Source organism: Lacerta agilis, chromosome 10 (assembly GCF_009819535.1).
Source record: "Lacerta agilis isolate rLacAgi1 chromosome 10, rLacAgi1.pri, whole genome shotgun sequence".
NCBI lineage: Eukaryota > Metazoa > Chordata > Lepidosauria > Squamata > Lacertidae > Lacerta > Lacerta agilis.
Genome location: NC_046321.1, coordinates 24,571,917 through 24,592,978, shown reverse-complemented (window position 1 = coordinate 24,592,978; position 21,062 = coordinate 24,571,917). Strand labels below are relative to the sequence as shown.

General features: G+C 39.3%; 1 protein-coding gene across 1 annotated transcript in view; it reads left to right on the top strand.

Annotated features, from left to right (window-relative positions):
• Nucleotides 1-21,062, top strand: part of LARGE1 (LARGE xylosyl- and glucuronyltransferase 1) — a 307,061-nt gene that overhangs the window by 162,306 nt on the left and 123,693 nt on the right. Inside the window, exons 5-6 of the mRNA XM_033162533.1 lie at nucleotides 2,439-2,562; nucleotides 13,953-14,124. Coding sequence (XP_033018424.1) covers nucleotides 2,439-2,562; nucleotides 13,953-14,124 — 296 coding nt within the window. The remainder of the gene's footprint in view (nucleotides 1-2,438; nucleotides 2,563-13,952; nucleotides 14,125-21,062) is intronic.

Genomic DNA, 21,062 nt, shown 5'->3' with positions numbered 1-21,062 from the left:
AGATTACCAGCACATGGACAACAGTGGTTGGACTGTAGAGGTTTTTGAAACACTCAGCCAAATCTAAATGCTTTGCAATATGCATCATAGTAATAATGTGGTTTGCACTGAGATCTCTCCATACACACCCCTTTCGTATGGGAATTAACAGCAGGAAGGTTCAAATTGTGGGTTTTTCTTGTGTCCCTTTGACTTTATTACAGTGGTACCTTGGGTTACATACGCTTCAGGTTACATACGCTTCAGATTACATACGCTTCAGGTTACAGACTCCTCTAACCCAGAAATAACACTTCAGGTTAAGAACTTTGCTTCAGGATAAGAACAGAAATTGTGCTCTGGCGGCGCAGCGGCAGCGGGAGGTCCCATTAGCTAAAGTGGTGCTTCAGGTTAAGAACAGCTTCAGGTTAAGAACAGACCTCCGGAACGAATTAAGTACTTAATCAGAGGTACCACTGTATTGTGTTTTCTGTGTCCTTATCCAACACTTTGGTCAAAGCACTTGAATTTGGTGGAACCTTTAGGGTCACACAAAACAACTATTGGAATTGGCTGTTGTTGCACAATTAGAGCTTGCAACAAAAATAAGCCTCTTGGCTCTCTTACAATGGCTGTATTGAACACATATAGGGATTGCAGCGCATATGCAGAGCTCTGTGGCCCCAAGGAACTGCCCTGTTCATTTCAGCATCAAAAAAGTGCTTTCAGTGCGCATTGATATCATTGAGGAAGCATCTTTTTGCTTGTAGTTCACATGCTCACTGAAGATCTGTGAACCTTTGCTTATGTCCTTTACATCCTGAATACTGAAGATATGCACTCCTTATGGTGAATAGTCATAATGGTTCTCTTGTTTTCCTTGCCCCCATTTATTTCTAGTTGACTTTATTCATCATTTGCTTTTAAATGTCTATAGAACACTTAAGGAGGAACCAAAAAGGACCATACAGACATTTCTAAATTGCTATATTGAGTTAGACATTAGGAAAGAGAGCAATACTTTGGGTTAACCATATTAAAGTGTACTAGAATTACGCGAAACAAAACAAAACAAACAAAATACGAGCCCTCGTATGCACACGAGGGCTCATGCCAGGAACAGGCTTGGTTGGTCTCTAAGGTGCTACTGGAAGGATTTTTTATTTTTTTGTTTTGTTTTGACTGTGGCAGACCAACACGGCTACCTACCTGTAACTAGATTTACGCAATCATGCCAAACACACTCTTATTGCGGCACCTTACAAAGTATCCCATCATGGCTGAAGAATGGCACTTGACAGATACAACTATTTAACTTTATAAATTCCAAGTAAATGAGGGCACATTCAGAAGACTGGAAAAGGTTTGAGAATGATGCTAAAGGCTAATTGGACCATCTGCTGTTTTAGTGGCTTTTTCTTTCTGTTCTTCCATGCTTAGCAGGAAGTTGCACTATGGTAGATAAATTGCAGTATTCGCCTTCCTTGCAACTTAATCACACAGATTGACCAAGGTCTAGTTCTCAAAGAGCAGAGAGGAACCAAATCTGTACGCATAAAACTAGTATCAGGAGGTTTTTAATGGTTGATGTATTATTATGTTTTTATATTTTTCTGGAAGCCGCCCAGAGTGGCTGGGGAAACCCAGCCAAATGGGCAGGGTATTAGTAGTAGTAGTAGTAGTAGTAGTAGTAGTAGTAGTATGTCAGGAAGAACATTAGGCTAGAACTGTGCAAGGTGGTGGCGGTTGTTTGCAGGGTGTAAGTAGTATTCAGTCATCTGAGCCTTTGCCTGAAGTGGTGCATTTCAGACACAGGCTTATCTCTCCCATCTGTTCCTTTTGAGATTGGCTGTGGAACGGTCTGCTTCTCCTGAAAAGGGTAGCATATGGGGGAGTGCAAACCTGATGTTTAAAATTCCATCATATCCCAAGGCACATAAGGGCCACATAAAGAGATCCCCATGCTACTCTAGAAGTAAGTTTGTCACTAAGTGCATAGACTTGACAGTGTTGGTTATTGACCAAGAAAATATATATATATTCTCTATTCTTCTATTTTTTCGGGAGCTGGGGGAGAGACATTCTTATTACACCAAGTCGGCACAAGGTAATTCAGAAACTTCAAAGCAAATCAGTCTAACACTTTCAGTACACAAAAGAGAGAGAGAGAGAGAGAGAGAGAGAGAGAGAGAGAGAGAATTAATAGCCTTTGAAGGAGCAAATGCATGAGAGAGCTTTAGACCACAACTGAACTAAAATGGAATAATATATATATATATATATATATATATATATATATATATATATATATATATATATATATATATATATCCCAGCTCATTATACGGCTGCACACACCTATTATAAAAGAGTATGGGTTGTAAATGGGGAGAGCTCCTTTTATAAACAGAGCTCAAAGCTCTTACCAGTGTTATTTCCTTCTCTTTTGTTTCCATCAGACGGAACCCTCTTCACTTCCACCTCATTGCAGATGCCATTGCAAAACAGATCCTGGCAACTCTCTTCCAGACCTGGATGGTGCCTGCAGTGCGCATAGACTTCTATGATGCAGATGAGCTGAAGGTAAAGTAAAACAAAATGCCATCATAATTGCATATAATTGAAGAATCAGCAGCTGGAGGCTCAAGAGGTGCCACGTGACTCACCCGTTCCAGTTACAAGGTTTGAGTGACAAAAGCCACACACCCAAATAGTCATACTCTGGACAGGGAAATGATTTGCAGCAGCCAAATAAATAAATAAATAAATCCCCCAGTTTGTATGAAAATGTTTAGAAACTTGGCATCTGAAGACAGAGGCATCTGAAGGTTGTGGCAGTAATTTGTATGCCATATCAAATCAGTTCCATGCTAAACTTGATTAAAATCCTGTAAAAAGGTAGAAACAAAATTTAGCAAATTGCTCTACTAATTAAGGAAATTTCAAACCACTCCATGTGTTAGGAGGAAGTGAAAACAGATTATAATTAGAAGAAATGGCAAAGGGGAAGGATCCTATGTCAGAAAATACTCTCACTTAATTTTTTTTTTGAAAGAGATGACTTCAGGATGTTTCACATATTAAGCAGCTGGCAAATATTGACCTAGATGCATCTTCCTGCTGAGGACTGCATTTTGAGGAAAACTGAGGCTTCATTATTATTTAAAACACAGAATCCATACACAAGAGATTATTTAATTAATTAAAACTGCAATCTTTTCCTTCAGAGTTTCTTTCTTTCTTTCTCTTCATTTTCACAACTTCAAAAGAGAATTACTTCCATTGTTTGAGGTGGCTTTACTAGTATTTTTCTTGTGATGGCTGCTGCCACTCATCCTAGCCAATGTGGTTCCTTCCAGATATTTTGGCCTACAACTCCCATCCACCCCAGCCAGCCTACCCAGTGATCAGGGATGAGGAGACTTGTAGTCTGAAAAATCTGGAGAGTACCATGCTTTTAAGAAGCTTAAGATGTTTCCAGGTTGATTTTCTATCCAGATGGCAATCAGTTTGCTCACAAACTTCATATAGTCAAATGGCTGGACAAATTGCTTCCATGCAGGACACTGTAGAGCAGATAAACAGCAGATGTTTATGGTTTGCTGTTCAGCAGAAAACCGAATTTGGGAAAGTGAATTAGCTTTTTTATCAAGTGCTCTTGAACCTTTCAAGAATCCTTTGTATGCTCTGGGACATCTTCTCTGTATATGGATGCTCACCCCTGAGCTACTGCTGATGAAGGATACATCTGTTCCTGTTTTATTTCTGGAAGTTCAATGAGAAAGCTACCCTCAGAATCCGACAGTGACTTTGTTTCAAGGGCCCAAGGAGGGAACGTGACACCAGTAAAATTTGAGTTCTGATTTGTTGCAGTAGCACATCTTCATGTCCTGTCACCTTGAGCAAATAAGGGCAGATCTGCAACACTTCAATACCATCCCCCCCCCTCACCGACTGCAGCATTGTCCTATACATGTCTGTCATGTCTGACCTCTAACAATCCCTTACGCACCTCTTTGTGGCCTGTTAAGCCACTTCTACTCAACCATTTTACTTTAGTTTGAAGGATACCACTCTGTGTGAGAGACTTGGTATAGAGTGAGGCCTTACGTGAGTGGGAGGCAGGGAAGGGAGTGTTTATGTTGCTGTTTGCTTGATAATGCCCTTAATGAGCTGGTAGCAAATTATGGTTAATGCATTCAGTGATTTCTGTGGCAAATGGTTGGCTAGGCATTAGCTGTGTTGTGTGAGTATGGATGGTGGGAATCTTTGAGAGTGAGGTTTGTACATTTGCTTGTTTATTATAAAAAATATTTGTGCACCACTAGTCATAAAACTAGTTTGCAATCAACATACAATACAGTATGTTGAAGATTGTGAAGGTTGTGTTTGAGAGGTGTTGAGAGTAGAGTGGTTGCAGCTTCTATCTCAGTTATCTTGTGGAGGCAAGGGTACAGCACATAGCACAGCATGTTGTATACTGAAACAAGAAAAAAATGTGTGTTTTTTCTCTCAAAGTTGTTTTAATCAGTTTGGGCAGAAGTGCTCAGTAGTACAGTAGTTGTATTTTTAACTCTAGTCTTGCACCGTTTTTCATGGGGTTGTCAATACAATAAAGCCGAGTGTTCAGCTTTCCATGAAACAACATCTCCTGCCAAATTAAGTTATTATATGGGTTACAAAAATAATATTGTGTAAAGTCCACCAGCTCCTTTCTTGGGGTGGTTTGTTTTCTGCTTGTATAGAGTCAGAATGTATTGTAGATAAGTTCCACATTTGTGCCTGATACCTGGTTTCCTTGACAACCATTCATATAAATAGTTATAGCCATAGTAAAACTATTACTAGTAGGTCTAGGAATCAGATAGAGGTAACTGTAGAATCTTGTTTTCAGTAACAAAATATGGAAGCTTTATTGTGAAAGGATTTCCTACTATCCAGCCAGTACCTTGAGAGCTCTAGGACATCCCTAATTATATATCATATTGAGGAAGCATTCAGGTTAATGTGTCTTTTTTTTTACTTTTGACCAAGCATCTATGGTCAGTATGTGAAACAGAAATTTAGGTGTACCACTGCTTATTGTCTTACAATGTCTTATAGCTTATCCACTTAAAAGTTTGTTTGTTTTTTGTTTGTTTGTTTGTTTGTTTTTGCTAAACATGGTGGTTTCTACCAAAGCTGTCACTTCCTCCCCTTCTCAACAGAGACTGCTCCTTGGTGTTGAGCTTTCTAGAAATGTCATTAACTCATATATTGGAATTGCTTCTGCACTGAAATAGCTGGAATGAATCACATTGAAAGGTCATCCTAAAGGGTCACCCTAAAGTTGGGAGCATTAGCCTACAACTCATTTATATTGTACTACTAGCATAATGTAGGTGCTTTATAAATATTAAATGATTGTGAGAAACTGGCCACATTCTTAACCATCTGAAAATGTTCACAAAATGGAGCTGTCTGCTGATATCTAGCAAGCAGAAGAGGTCTCGCTGCAATTTCATAATATTCCAGTATTCATTGAAGGGTGAACTGGATTTTTGCAGTCTTATTTACTTTCTCCAGTGCAATTTTGGAGGAAAAATCTCAGGTAGCCTGGAAAGAACTCCACGAGGGGCCACCACGTTCAGTTGGTGGTGCCTTGTGCATACTTTTCTTTGTTCCATTTAGCTTCTGTAAAGACTTCAACCTGCATCAAATGGTGTCATCAGCTGTTATCATAATTAAAAGAATCTTTGTACACTTGCTGCTGTGGAGCTGCAAATATATTGCTGTGAGTTAGACATACCTATCATGATGGCTGGGGGTGGAAGTGTGGGGAGCTGTGGCCCTCCAGATGTTGTTAGACTCCACGTCTAACAGCCCCAATCATCAGAGGTGATGAGAGGAGTTGTTGTTGTTGTTGTTGTTGTTACAACAAATAATTTATTTAATCACCTTCAAAACCACCATTTCAAGGTGATTTACACATAAAATAATTAAAAATGCAAAAAATACATTTAAACCCAAAACTAAAACCCTAACAAATTGACATTCATGGTAAAGACCCATTTATGCAGCTGTGAAAGTCTGTTCTCTGCAGCATTATGGGCCTGCTTATGTAGCAGTGGGCTGTAGGTTGAAGCTCGTGTGAGCCAATAAGGTATATAGAAAGACCTCTCAGATTTCACACATGATAACAAAAAAATTGGTTGTACAATATCCTTGGTATGAAAATTGGTTGTACAATATCCTAGGTTGTGGGAGAATGTGGAAATCAGCTAAGGTTGTCTGGGCAGAGGAATAGAATTCTAGCCCCTGACTTCATCTGGCTAGCAGGTGGAATGACTAAATGCCATGCTTAAGGACTTGCTTGAGTACACTTTCCCTGAAACTGAAGATCAGGACAGGTTGAAGGTTTCGCTTGCTGAATCTGCAACTCTTATTCCCAAGACAGGCATTGTAGAAAGAAAAATCTGACAGGAACATGATTAGCATGTACAGTTGACTCTGGCATTCCTCTGTGTTTGTCAGTAGCACTTCCCTCAGTAATTGTGTTACTGCTTGTTCTTTCAAGCTTAGTTTGAGGTCTTTTTATTATTTCTTATTTATTTTCTGTATAGCCTAGTTTCTGTAAATGCAGTTATACTGGGAGGGAAGGGATGAAGTTACGTGATATCAGATTTGAAATAGACTAGTGGTGGCCTAGGGAGTCCTTATTATGCACTTCTGAATCCTTAAACTCCTTCCTTATTGACTCTTGGAAATATTAGGATAGAGCCCCAAGAAAAAAGAATATTTGATGCTCATATGTATTAATGTACACTGAATCATGTCCCCACTGCATCCTTTCATCTGTCATTGTTCTTTTTTGGGGCATTGATTTATCTGTAGCCCTCTAAATGTTTTGGACTTCCAACTTCCATCAACCTCGCTCAGCATGATCAATGATCAGGGGCAATGGAAGTTGTGGTTCATCAACATTTGAACAGCCACAGTTTAGCCACACCTGTTTTATTGTTTGCCATGCCATCTTTTGAACCACAGGAAACATCTTAATAAAAGGCCTAGAAGTAAACACAGACATGTGATGTAACAATCACACATCCAGCAACGGAGGAGTGAAATGCTAACAGGGCGACCATCACTCCCTGAAATTTTCAGCACCTCTAAATTATGGAGCCCTTTGAACTGCAGCTGCCTAGCTCAGCTGTCTGTATGTGAACCTTGTCTGTATATGAAAATCACAGCAGTAGCAAGTAAAACAGTAGAGTAATATAAACACAGCACCAGTAAAAGCAGAATAAAAATGGCACAGATATAAAAAGTATGAAAATATAAAAAGAGAGCTTCAGTTGGCAGCAAAGAGAGTATAAAGATGGTGCCAGATGAGCCTCAGTGGGGAGAACACATTCCACAATTGGGGTGCCACCACTGGAAAGGTATTTGGCAGAGGTAGTTGGAGAAGGGAAATCTGCTAAAGAGTGGCCTCAGGGTTGATATATGTGGGAAGAGGCTTTAAAGCTGTTCAATTCAAAGGTCAAAAAGAGTACTCTCTACCCATGAGTTTTACTTGTAGTTCAGGAAGCAAGTTGGCTAGGTCCTTCCGCTAAATCCCCCAGATCAAACCCTCAGGCGCCTTACACAAACTGGGACAAAATTGTGATGAATTGTTTGGTTCCCAATTGTGTCATTAAAAAGAATTAGAAATGACACAGCTTTGTAGTACACTGCTGGCTTAGATTGCATAGATGAATGAAGCATTATGAACGTATTCCCAAGGGGCCATTTGGCCTAGAGAACTTCCATAATAAGTTCAAGGTTAACCTCAGAAAAACGTGTCTGGTTTCACAACAGTGATTGACATACCTAAAAGAACAATCAGAAGTGACTCTCAGCCATGCATTGACATATTGCCATGGGTAATAGCCTGAGAGCAAAGGAATTAGTAGCTGTTTGAAGGTGACTCTTCTAATTCAGGGCAGGTATCCTTTTCACAGCTTTCTCTGCTTTGTGCATGAATCTTCCACTGCAGGTGGTATTGTCACGCAATACTGTCTTTCCATTTAACAGACTGGGGGAATGCTGTCTAAAATTAATAAGCAAAATGTAGTCCTAAAGTGTATTCATACACAGACACAATCTTCAAATGGTTTTTTCTACAAGCATGATCTTAAAATACAAAAATGCATAAAGATACTGAACCCATGTAATGTGTAAGAACAATATACATAGTGTGTGTGTGATTATAAACTTAAACTTAACATATTGTATAACTAGCAGCCTTATATCCCACTTTGCTTGGGATTTCTAGGAAACTAAATAACTGGTTTTGAAACCAGTAGTTAAAATCAGTGCAGTTTTGAAAGTTTCAGCCCACCATCCAGTCGTATACAAACATCAGTGAAAACCTTCTCCTTGACATCAGGAACTGTCATGCAAAAATAGGTTATGCTAACTTAAGAGGTGTCCAAATGCATAGTGGACATACAAGCAACTTTCCAAAATATATCAAAGATGCGTCATGTGATCATTATAATCAGTACAGGAAGAGAGTTCTTTACGTGGTAATATGTGAGTATCTATGAACAGGAGACTGCTGGAGGTATCCTGCCTGAACCAATATCATTTGTCAATCTGGTTCTAAAATCAAATTTGGGTCCTTAACATCCTTCCTGAATCCATCCAAATGACTCTTACTTATGAAAAAGAAAAGAGATTCCCTCTGTTTTAAGAAATACTTCAACTTGGAATTCTTTCCACATAAAAACATATAAAGCAGTTATTACAACAACTTATCAGCCTTTATCTCAATGAGTTAAGTTTCTCAGAGAGTTAATGTACCCCGGGTGGTGAGTGCCTGGAAACCCTGGAATCTTGCACTGCTCTGAGCTTGTAGTCGTGTGCAACAATATGATTGCTTGGTTTCAGGATCAAGATGTCTATAGGTTAATGTAATGTTTAGCCTGAATAAGTATTTCAAAAAAGGTGTGCAAGAGAAGCATTTAATGCCTGAGCCCTGGGTGTCCTGAAACTGGAGTCACTTTTATTTATTTTCTTATAGGTTTTGCCAAATACAATACATGTTTTCTTGATTGCATACATGGGCACAATTTATTATCCAATATTAAATTGCATTTCTTTTGTTTTCATTTCCATTCGGAGAAAGTAATGATAACCAGGAACCTCTGAGAACTACCCCCAAATTTATTTCAAAGTAGCCAAATAATAATACATCTATGATAAAGAGACAGTGAAGGATAAATTAAAGTGAGCTTCAAGGACACTTCATTTAAAAATGCATTTGTATACGTGCTCATTAATAGTCTGCTATTATCACTTCTGCTGGAGTGGTTGATGCTGACAATATTCAGTGCCTTGCACTTTTCTTAGATTCCCCGAGATCTTCTCTTGCCACTTTTACACAATTATTCATTTGCAAATGACAGTATTTATCTCTCTGCCATATTTGTACCAGTCCACTGTCACACCGGTGGTGATGGACAGACAGCACATGCTCCAGGATGAAGGAAGCATCACAGGCAGGCAGGCAGTGGGGCAAGCAAGCTGAACTTGCAGTGGTGAGACAAGCAAGTGGGAGGACAGGGGGACAGAGCAGGCAAGCAATGGGGGGGGGCCTCTAGCGAGAGGTTGAAGCAAGAATGTGAGCTGGACCTTCAATGGTGAAAGTGCTGAGAGTGAGGGCAATGCAGTGGCATGGTGAGCAAGTAGGAAGCAAAGCAGGTGTGTGAGTTGGGCCTGCAGTAGTGGGGCAGGTCAAGCAAGAAGGGGTTGTGTGGCATGAAGTAGGAAAGTGAGCTGGGGTTGCTGCAGGCAAATAGAATGAGAGGGTCACTATGGGCAAACTCCAAAGGACCCAACAACATCAAAAATACCATCTCAGGCCTATTTAATTGCTTATCTTCTAACATTGTGTATGCCATCAAATGCCAGCGGTGCCCTTCAGCTCTCTATATTGGACAAACAGGCCAAACCCTATGCCAAAGGATAAATGGACACAAATCTGACATCAGGAATCACAAGACAGAGAAGCCAGTAGGAGAACACTTCAATCTCCCAGGATCCAATGCAGGATCTCAAAGCAGCTGTCTTAGAATCATAGAGTTGGAAGAGACCACAAGGGCCATATCCAGTCCAACCATCCAGTCTTATTACAACAGAATTTCAGAAACAGACTTGAAAGAGAAGTTGCTGAATTACAACTTATCACTAAACTGAAAACTATGGAGAGACCTGGTCTTAATAGAGATATTGGATTCCTGTCTCATTACATATGCTAATCATCTACATACTATCCCTCGCTTTTTCCTGTAGGACTAATTGCAATCGTTAACAGTCGTCAACAGGTTTACCATACCCATTGAGTCAATCACCCATCTCCTACTACCCTCCTGGGGGGGGGGGACCCCACCCCACCCTCCCACTGTATATATAAGGGTCTGGTGACTTCTGTTGCAGTGTATCTGAAGAAGTGTGCATACACACGAAAGCTTAGCCCAAGAACAAACTTAGTTGGTCTCTAAGGTGCTACTGGACAGGTTTTTCTGTGTGTGTGTGTATATATATATATATATATATATATATATATATATATATATATAGACTGTACCAGACCAACACGGCTACTTACCCGAATCCAAAGGTTTGGTGAGGATTAACAGGAGGTGTTTGGGGAGGGGGTATTGGTACAAGTGAAGGGTTGCCAAGCAAAGCAAGCAGGAACATCTGGATAGTAATACTATAAGAACAGCCTTTCTTGGTGACACCCAGGATCTAAGTAGCAAAGCATCCAGTTTCCAGTAATAGCCATGTGCTTTCAGGATGCCTCCAAGCAGGGCATGAAGCCAACACCTCTCTTGCTCTTTGCCACCCCCGTCCAATGGTAGGCTATTCAAAAGCCGACTTTGCTGAAACAGGAGTGCACATAATTCCTGGTGTAACTATTAAACTTGTCTCCTTGTGGTAATTTCTTGAAATATATAGACCTTATATTGCTGCAGCGTATGAAATGGAGCTGATTGTGCATACAAATCCTTTCGCAAACAGTATAATTGCATCTTACACACATTTTACTCGTGCAAATTCAGTTATACCCGCTCAGCTCTGACAGTAGCCACAGCATTCCAGGAAACACACACAAACAGTTGCATGTTGCAGCAGAGGGAGATGGAGGAAGAAGATACCCTGGCTCCCATCCTTTTCTGGAGGAAGAAGAAACTCCAGCTGCAGAAGGGAGGAAAGAGGCTGCAGATGCAGGCAGGAGAAAAAAGTCAGAATTGAGCTTTTTTTTCCTCCTCTCTTCCGTAGCCAATGGAACTAGGTTTCTCCTTTCTTCATCTGCCTCTGCTGCTTCCCCACTAATTTTGTAGCCCAGAGAGCTGGATTTCTTCTTCCTCTGGCAGTGGAGATGCAGAGAGGTTGTCCCTGTAGAGGTACCCCTCCCCTTCCAGCAGGCAGCATTTGACTATGAGTGATTTTGCATATCTGTGCTGCCTCTGGTATGGAGCCGTTTTGTGAGTTGCAATCACACTGTATGTGTGTATACAGACCATTTTTGCAAAGTTCACATTTCTTTCATTTTAGAAAGTCCTCTTTTTAAACAAAAACAAACACACACACAAACTGTATGGTTCTGTGCTCTGCCTTGGTCCCTGCAGCTGTAATGAAGAGGTCTGCCACTTATATTGTTCTTAGTGGACAACATGTTCATGGTGCAATAAAGTTCTATGCTTGGAGCTAAAATAGAGTACAAGATGAAAGGCAGGCCTTGTTAAAGAGTATAGAGTGAAATCCCTACAGTCAGGGACTCTTAGCCTTTTCCTGACCCTTTTGTCTAAATAAACTCTGGACACCAGTGGTAGCTTTTAATGAGAGAGAGTGGAGATGTTAAGGAAAAAATGAGGGTAAGGAGGTTGAGGAAGATGCCTGGAACTATACTAGATGGATGGGTATAGATAGATGTGAAACAAGTACGGTATGTCAACTCTGCATCTGCTTAGCAAATGCTGCAATTAAGAATTACTGATTTTCTCAGTTACGTTCTCCAAAGCATAATAAGACAAGGTAGTTCCTCAAAACTACCTTGTAAGAAGTGTCAAAATTGAAGTCTGACTATGGAACATTGTGTCAGTAATATTAGGCTTTGGGTGTTATAACATTGACATAATCTATAATGTACTTAAAAGCAGTAAACATTTGCTGATATAGGTTAGTACCTAGTCTCAAAATATAAGCATTCTTATCCTGTTGAGATAAGGTCTGTACTGAAAAGGTGACCCTGCTTGTCTTTTCCTTAAAGAATTAACCTTTCCCTTTACATTTTTAAATGTAGGGCCAGCATCCTCCCCTAATTTAAAGCTCTTTGGTTTTCAGTTAGCATCCAAAAAGCATTGCAATGCAAATGATTTATTCTGTGTCCTCAGAATAAATGTTTAAACCTCGTTGTTTTCCTTTAGTTCAAATTCCAGGGCAGACTGCAGTGGATGTATGACTTTGGCATTATGGTGTATTTAATTTTCAGTGGTCTAGAAGCACAATGCTTTCATGATGATAATTCAGCACACTACAGGGCTAGAAAGTCAGTTTATATCTTGTAAGGGTAGATAAGAGTAATTCAGTTATAAGAAATTATTCTTGCTTTTAGGGATTCAGTTGTGTTTTGGACCATAAAATCGGCGTGAATTTCAGGGGTGGGACATTTAAAAGCACAATCATCCCAATTGAAATAGTCATGGCTTCCCCTAAAGAATCCTGGGAGCTGTAGTTTGTTAGGGGTTCTGAAAGTTTGCAGGTGACTCATAAATCACTTGATAGAGCTACAGTCCCTAGAACGGTTTCACAATCAATCCATGTTCCCAAGAACTCATGACTGTTTAAAGTAGAATCATAGTGCTTCAAAAGCATAATGCAGATGGGACCTATGGCTTTTGCATGTTTGACAGATGGAAGCCAAAAGAAGCTTCAGGGATGTGGGGGCAGTGGTAAGGAAAGTTTACAGCTTCTGGGGAATGTTCATTCCCCCTTGCAATTCTACATTTTGTGCCCTGACTTTCAGCCAGCTATTCCTATTACCCCCTTGAGTTCATCCAGTTGCCACTGAGACCTATGAAGGGGGTGACAAGAAGCTTGCAGTGGTTGCTGCCTCTACTGGTACATAGCTTTGTGGAACAATCCATAAAATATGAGGTTACTCCCTATTTTACTGAAACACTCGTTGCTGGGTCTCTTCAAGATGGACTTTGGAATCTTCTTCTAAAACACACGTCCTCTCACATTTCATGTGGATACCCTTGTCAACAAGTCTTTTAACCCACCTTTAGATGTTGTCACTGTAGTGAAACCTGCAAAGCTCAGGCATGCAAATCAGGGCTAACCTATGTGAGAAGCTGATATTGATGTCACCAGAGGCCAGTGGAACTCAAAGAGTCAGCAGCCGCTGCCACACTACGGGGGTAGCTTTTGAATTTGGGCTTCAGTATCCAAGCTTTATTTATCCCCCCCCCAAGTGTGTTTGAGTAGTGAAGGCACACAATGTTGCATTTGCCTTATTTATTTATTTATTTATTTAAATTCCTATACTGTCCTTCACCCGAGGATCACAGGGCGTCTTACAACATAAAACACAAAAATACACAACATAGTAACAAACAGAAACAATACCCCATCCCTTATCTTAGTACCTTTGGCTCAGATCATGTCAATGTGACAGTATGTGTTTCTGCTTATGTGCAACTCTGGCTATTTTGGAGACCTTTGGAGTGTGCACAGAGCCCTTGTCCCTCTAAACAATTATCTGTATTAATCAAGGGTGACTGAGCAGCACTTTTTTTCAATTTCAAGGACAAGCATTAGGAAGAATGCTGAGAAACCTGTTTGTTTTTGGTTTTTTTTTTAAAATAAGAACTACTGTCTCTAATAAAGCTTGTCTTTTCCCTTTCCTCCCTTCTCTCTTCCTTGTCCTTTCTGTCTATTAGTCTGAAGTGTCCTGGATACCCAACAAACACTATTCTGGGATATATGGGCTGATGAAGCTGGTTCTGACAAAGACTCTGCCTGCCAACCTCGAACGAGTCATTGTACTCGATACAGATATTACCTTTGCTACAGACATTGCTGAGCTCTGGGCTGTCTTTCACAAGTTCAAAGGTATTGTAATGCCTTACGTTTTCATACTTTTTGTTAACCATCCAGGACGTATAGAAAACCCTGTTGTTTGAGATGACTATTCTCTGCCTGCTGTTACTTTCCTTTCATAGTCTGCTGCCTATTCATTTACTGCCAACAGTAAATTAGAGTACCATTTGGGGGGGGGTGGTTCTGCATACGATATTGTATTGTGGAACAGGATAAGTGGTAAGGTGTGAATGTGTGGTGGGGGTTGCGTTGCTGTTGGTGTACATTAGAGACTAGGTCAGTGGAACTTTACAAAGAGAGAATTAATTGCTGATGCAGGAGGAAGAGGCTATAGCAGAATTCACGGCTACCAACTAAGGCACAGCCAAGAAATCCCGTCGCAAAATCAGAATGCCAACATGTACTCAAAATGCAGTGAGTCCATCAGTGTTACGAGGGCAGCGGTTTCTTAAAAGAAGCTTAATGTCATTTCCTATTGTGGCCTTGAAAAACAAATCAGTAGAGTTTTTCAAAGTAACTTTCAGAGTATGTTGACTGCAATAATGTGTATTGAAAACACAGTTCAAAAATAACCAGAGTTATGGAGCAGGTATTGCGTGGCAATTTTTTAAAAGAGTTCAATTTTATTTGTGTTGGAAAAACTAGGCTGAATCTCTTATGTGTATATTCCTACATGCATTTCTACAGAGTAGATTAGACTGAGAACCTGCCTTAGCTAACATAAGTTACGAATGCAGCTTTGGTTGGAACAGATCCAGTCATTTAGCATGTACTGCTTCTGTTAACTTAATGGTGAAGGCATCTGCAGGTAATAATGTTCATGTTCAAGCAAGTTTCCCATCATTTTCCCAATTTAGCTGCTTACCGACTGCATATTTTAACTACAGCAGGAGTCTGCATGGAGTTGCTGGAACTCATATTAACATTGTGAAACATATCTCTCATTGTTTCTGTTTTTGTAGGTACTAGGCTGTTCATCCCATCCTCCTCTCAGCTATTTTAATATTCACACTTTGCTTGCTTTGATTTTTTCCTCCTTCTTATTACAATGTCTGGCACTCTCAGTACATTTGATTCCATAATACAGATATGAATTCTGTCCATCCCTGGAGCATCACATGAAAGAATCTCTCTTTTAGTGATTTTGTTTGTTTGTTTGTTTGTTTAGTCCTTCCATTGTGCTTCATGAAAAGTACTTAACACAAGGGTAGTAATCCTGTCCTTAGAAGAGAGCTCCTCCTCCGTAGGAGCCTGACTCCATATTCTGCTCCATCCTTCAGGGTAGTTTTGAAATCATTGACTTTCTTACTAGAATTGTTCAGGCACCCAATTGCTGGGTAGAATTGTCTTGTACAAAACCCTTGTCGGATTTGATATTGTTTGAGCAGATAAAATAATTTTCACAGCAGGTAGTGCAAGGAGGAATAGAATGTCTTCTGAGATGCTAAGAAGAAGCAATTTTTGCTCAGCCTGTTCAGATTTACATGAAAGACTCATGCTCTTTGGCATTTGAATGCTTGCAAATCATCCTAAATAATCCAACTGCAAATTATGATTTGGGATGGGAATAACTTGCGTTTTGCTTGAGAGTGTCAATGATGGAACTAATGTTAGCCGGAACTAACAGCTACCATTCACCCCTCGGCAGTGGCAAGCTCCCTTATAGCTAATCTTAGGCATGCTTAAGGAATTTGTACTTTGCAGATTCCTATATGAAAAAGCCTGATACACACTTCTTGAACTAATGCAATGACCAGAATTTAGTAATGCACTGGATTTTGCCCAACCTCAAATATTCAAACACATAAAGAGAGTCCTGCTGCACCAAGATAAAGGCCCCTATAGTGCTAACATCTTGTTCTTACATTGGCCAATCAGATGCCTTTGGAACCTAGTACAACAGTCTTGTCACTTGTGACTCCCAACAATGGATTTTTGGAGGTATATTGCCTTCAGCAGTGGTGGCAGAACCTATTCATCATGACTAGTAGTCACTTATCACACCTTTATTAGGCATTTACAAGTAAAATTGCGTGAGAAAGAATCACATACAGGAACTTTAAAATATATATATACACAAAGAAACAACAAGTAAACTCATAGGCTGATTGTATGTGTGTACAGTATATGTAAAATCTAGAATTTCCTCCTGTTAAAGTACTCCTTGAAGCACTGCTGCCAAAAACTCAGCTACCCCCGCAGTCACCCCTTGGTCAATGTCAGAGAGACAGAATCCAACACTTCCACCATGCTGCGGTTTCATTGATAGCCTTACCCTAGTCATTGATAGCCTTACCCTCCATAAATTTGTCTAATCCTCTTTTAAAGCTATCCAAATTGGTGGCCACCACTACCTTTCTTTAAAATACTTTTAACCCACCCTTCACCCAGTAGGGCTGCGAGGCATCTTACAAACGTCAGAAATAAGCAAACTTTAAGGCTTACAATCTGAAAAGGGATTGGAAGGGTGGATGGAAAGCAAACACAGGCACTAACTGTTGTTTATGAAGCTGTTTGTCTGTTTTAGAGATTTATACCCTCCCTTTCAACAAGTTCATAGATCGGTTTATAAAAACATCAATATTAAAAGGGTTTTGTTTTTGTTTTTTAATTCCAATTTTAAAAGAGCAGCAAAAAAAGAATAATACTCTTCAGATTAAAAAAAAAACTGTATGTTTGCGTGGAGACTTCTCTTGACATCAAAAGGACATAAAGTAGATGCCAAGTGAGCCTCTCATGGGAGAGCATTCTGTAGGCACCACTGCTGAGAAGGCCATTTCCCTTTCACACTTTGCTGTTACTTAAGATCGTGTTGAAATTGTTTTTCAGTCCACTAAAGTGAGGATAGCACTATAACTCCAGTCATCCCTGACCATTGGCTTTGTTAGCCAGGGTTGATGGGAGTTGGTATCCAAAAACATATGGAGGGCATCAGGTTGTCTGTCTCTAAAAATATTTCAGGATTTATTAAATAAATAAGGCAGAGTAAGTCCATGATGGTGGTTCACTTTCTTAGATGTTTGTGCAGAGAAGATTTGGGATCTTTTCTTAAGATGGTATAAGAAGCAGAAATCTTCTCTTTGTTTATTTGTCTATGCATGCATGCATACATACATATGTACATTTAATAATTTAGTTTTGGTGATATTGTGATAATGAATGAGATCACCTAATGCACATGTGTTGCACAATTTGTGTGGACTGAATTCCTTTAAGTTGCAACTCCATCAAGTGGTAGAAAGGTGTATACATGACTTTCTAATTGCTGTTCACTTCTGCATACTCACAGTATTTTTGAATGTTTGCTTCCAGGCCTGTTAAGCATGTCACCCTGGGCCCATTCCTTGTGTGAAGGGTTGGTTTTTAGCTGTGGATATAGGTCTGAGTGAGAGAATAGGTTGGTGTCTAGTGCTATAATGTAGATATTGATACTTCATTGGCATAAGGCAAAGAAATTCATCAAGCTCTGATCATACACACCTGTGCTAATTTTTGTAGTGCTTTATAGGAGATCAGAAGTTTTCTCCAAATGTACAATTTGTTTTTGAGGAGCAGGTGGTGTTTCTACTGTCATTGAGAAGGTCATTGCACAGTAGGATCCACTGTGTACTTTACAGGAACTGCAATTGTAGATGGATAAAATCCTCCGGCAGATACTGAGGTTCTAAACCACAAAACTAATGGATCCGTGGGTTTTCTTTGTGCTGGTGTGATTTGCATGGGCAACCCATATTTCTGTTCCTCTGAGCCTCATATAGAAGTCTGTTTAATCACTCCCAGTTGCCTAGTGGCAGCTGACATATGTTACCCTTGCTCCAGTTTGCCAGCTGACAGAGACTGACGGGATTACAGCCATTTTTATATGAGAGCAGCATTCCAGAAACACATGAGAGAAAGGAACTATTATAGATGGCAAGTGCAGAAGAGCCAGCTTTAGTCTACATGCTGTAATATTAAATAGGGAGGTGGAGAAATATTACACCCATGCTATTCAGGAAACCTACAGCCATACAGCCTAAATAACCATAGTTCTTGAGTTGTGGGGAGCAGGGTATAATGTTTTGAAATCGGTTGTGTTTTCTAGATGATGCTACAGCATATATAAAAAGTGAAAGTAGAACCTTCAAGTTCAGAATGTGTCAGTGTAATTGCATAAACACTAGTAAGTTTCAAAATTAATCCTAAGTAACTCCATACAGCCCTAGTAATTTTGAATCTTGGCTACAAAATTAGCTTTCACCAGCCTAGAATCCCTCCAGGTACTCCTGGCTGGGGCTGCTAATGGGAGCTGAAGTCCAAAACACCTGGAAGAGTACCAGGTTGGTGAATTTCTGTTGCAAAAAGGAATGCTTTTCGGTGTTTCAAGAAGATATTATGAATCTGGTGAGTTTAAAATAGAGAGGAAGTTCAAGAGCAACTGTGAATATCTGTCTACACCCTCATCAAACTTGCTGCATGGATATGATTTATTGTTAAGGTGACACTATATGCCATTCTTGGCCAATGGTGTCAGGACAAAAACAGCTTTTATTTTGAATTGGGTTTTTTTTTTAAGGCAAAGGGCTGCACTGCCCTGGCCCAGTTCTGTAGCTTCCCTGCTGTAAATATTGCTACGTTTTTCATCTGTTTGTTACTTGCGTATTTTAGGTGGTTTTATCCTACTTCTTAATGTTCATTATTTTGTAAAGGGGCATTCCACCGTGACGTGTGTGACATTCAGACAACGTTTTCAGTACTTTTGTAATTATTTTGACCCTAAAACAACAGCTGGTTCAAAAGCAATTAATTGACATCTGTCATTTATGTCTTAAGATATAATTAATTTGATTTGGAATATTTTTTATGTTGCCTGAATAGAGATACAAATTTTTAATTTTGCGTGACGTGTGTGACCATTTTGCAAATGTTTTTCCCTCTCTTCTCAAGTTCTTTGAATATTTCTGTGAGTTCTTGTAACATTCATGGAAATAAAAATTATTAGAATTAAGCCATATATGTGTAAATCCAAAAGAGGGGTTTTAGGAATATGAAGTAGCAATACTAAGGCTAAAAAACAACAAATAGTACTGTGACGTGTGTGACATTTAACGTGACGTGTGTGACCGCATATGAATTTTTTTCCTAATGAAACCCTTAAAAATATCATTTGTGTGGATAATTGTTATCCTTTTACAGATTGAGGTTAACAAATTAATAAACATTAACATAAAAGTGGAATTGGACACAAAGCAATCATCTTTAATGTTTGCACAACTTGTAAAGGTAAAGGTACTCCTGACCATCAGGTCCAGTCGTGTCTGACTCTGGGGTTGCGGTGCTCATCTCGCTCTATAGGCCGAGGGAGCTGGCGTTTGTCCGCAGACAGCTTCCGGGTCATGTGGCCAGCATGACTAAGCCGCTTCTGGCGAACCAGAGCAGTGCATGTAAACGCTGTTTACCTTCCTGCTGGAGTGGTCCCTATTTATCTACTTGCACTTTGACGTGCTTTTGAACTGCTAGGTGGGCAGGAGCTGGGACAGAGCAACGGGAGCTCACCCCGTGGCAGGGATTCGAACCACCAACCTTCTGATCAGCAAGCCCCAGACTCTGTGGTTTAACCCACAGCACCACCTGGGTCCTTGCACAACTTGTAGAACAGCCTTATTTTATTGACAGTTACTGAACCAAAAATAGCATTGCATTGGTTCATTCGAACACATTCACTTTACTTTCAAATATATTCAGTTCTCTGGCAAAGTGAATTAATTTTGGACAATTTTCTCTAGCTCTTTGTTCATCTGAAATCCAAGCCACATCTCCCCTCACAGTTCTTCTTTCAGGAACAGCTCCCTTATGAAGAGTCCCAGGGCCAGGGGGTGGGGCAAGGCAGGTGGAAGGAGGCCTTCCACATTTAACATTATTTATTTATTTTTAAGCATACTACTCTTACCTTGACTTGCAAATGCAACTTCAAATTTGTGAATTGTTACTCAATAGAAAAAAATATTTGGTCAGCAAATGAATATTGATGGAGCATAAATTTTTTGTGATGTTTTGAAGATGGCACAGTCACAGCCCTTTGATGCCAAATTAAGGAGCAAAATACTTCAAAGCTTAATCATAATCTAATAATTTTTTCTGTCAAATATTTGTTTGCCATAACAGATGTACTTGTTATGATCTATGCTAATATTTTATTATCTACATGTATTTGCATTTTTAATTTTAAAAAATGCTCCTGTCACACACGTCACAGTCACACACGTCACAAATAGTGACGTGTGTGACTAAATTTAAAAAGCCCAATATTTTTTAATATTTTTTTCAAAAAAAAATCCAAACTTTTTTTTAGTGTTTTTAAGTTTAGTAAGCTTATAAAAAAAAATTTCAGCATGGTGAAGTTCATGGCTACATTATTAGATAAAAAATATTAACTTATTGTGACGTGTGTGACACTGGAAGCCAGAACCAGTCACTTTAACATGGACAAAATTTAATCAAAATCAAAAATACTTTTCTGCCAAATATTTTTTGGCAGAACAGATATACTTGTTATGATATATGTTAATATTTTATTATTTATTATGTTTATTGCATTTTTAAAAAAACATGAACTCATCATTAAGATTTCATTTTAGAAAGTGACTTTCTGAACTTGTACAGTTATTTCCAATTTTCACTCCCCCAATTTTCTTTATATCAAATTATATTGTCATTTTAACAAAATATACACTTTCAACTACATAAAATATTTTTTGGGGAATTTTATCTTTAATTTTAATATTTTAGACCACAGGACCACTTTTCATGGAATGCCCCTAAATCACTTTGAGTTTGTGAAAAAAGGCACTAATAAACATAACAAACAACAATAATTAAAAATTCTGCGAAATAGACCAGAAGAACAGAGAGAAAAAGAAGCTTTAAAAATAAATAAATAAACAAACCCATATGTATGGCAATGGGCATTA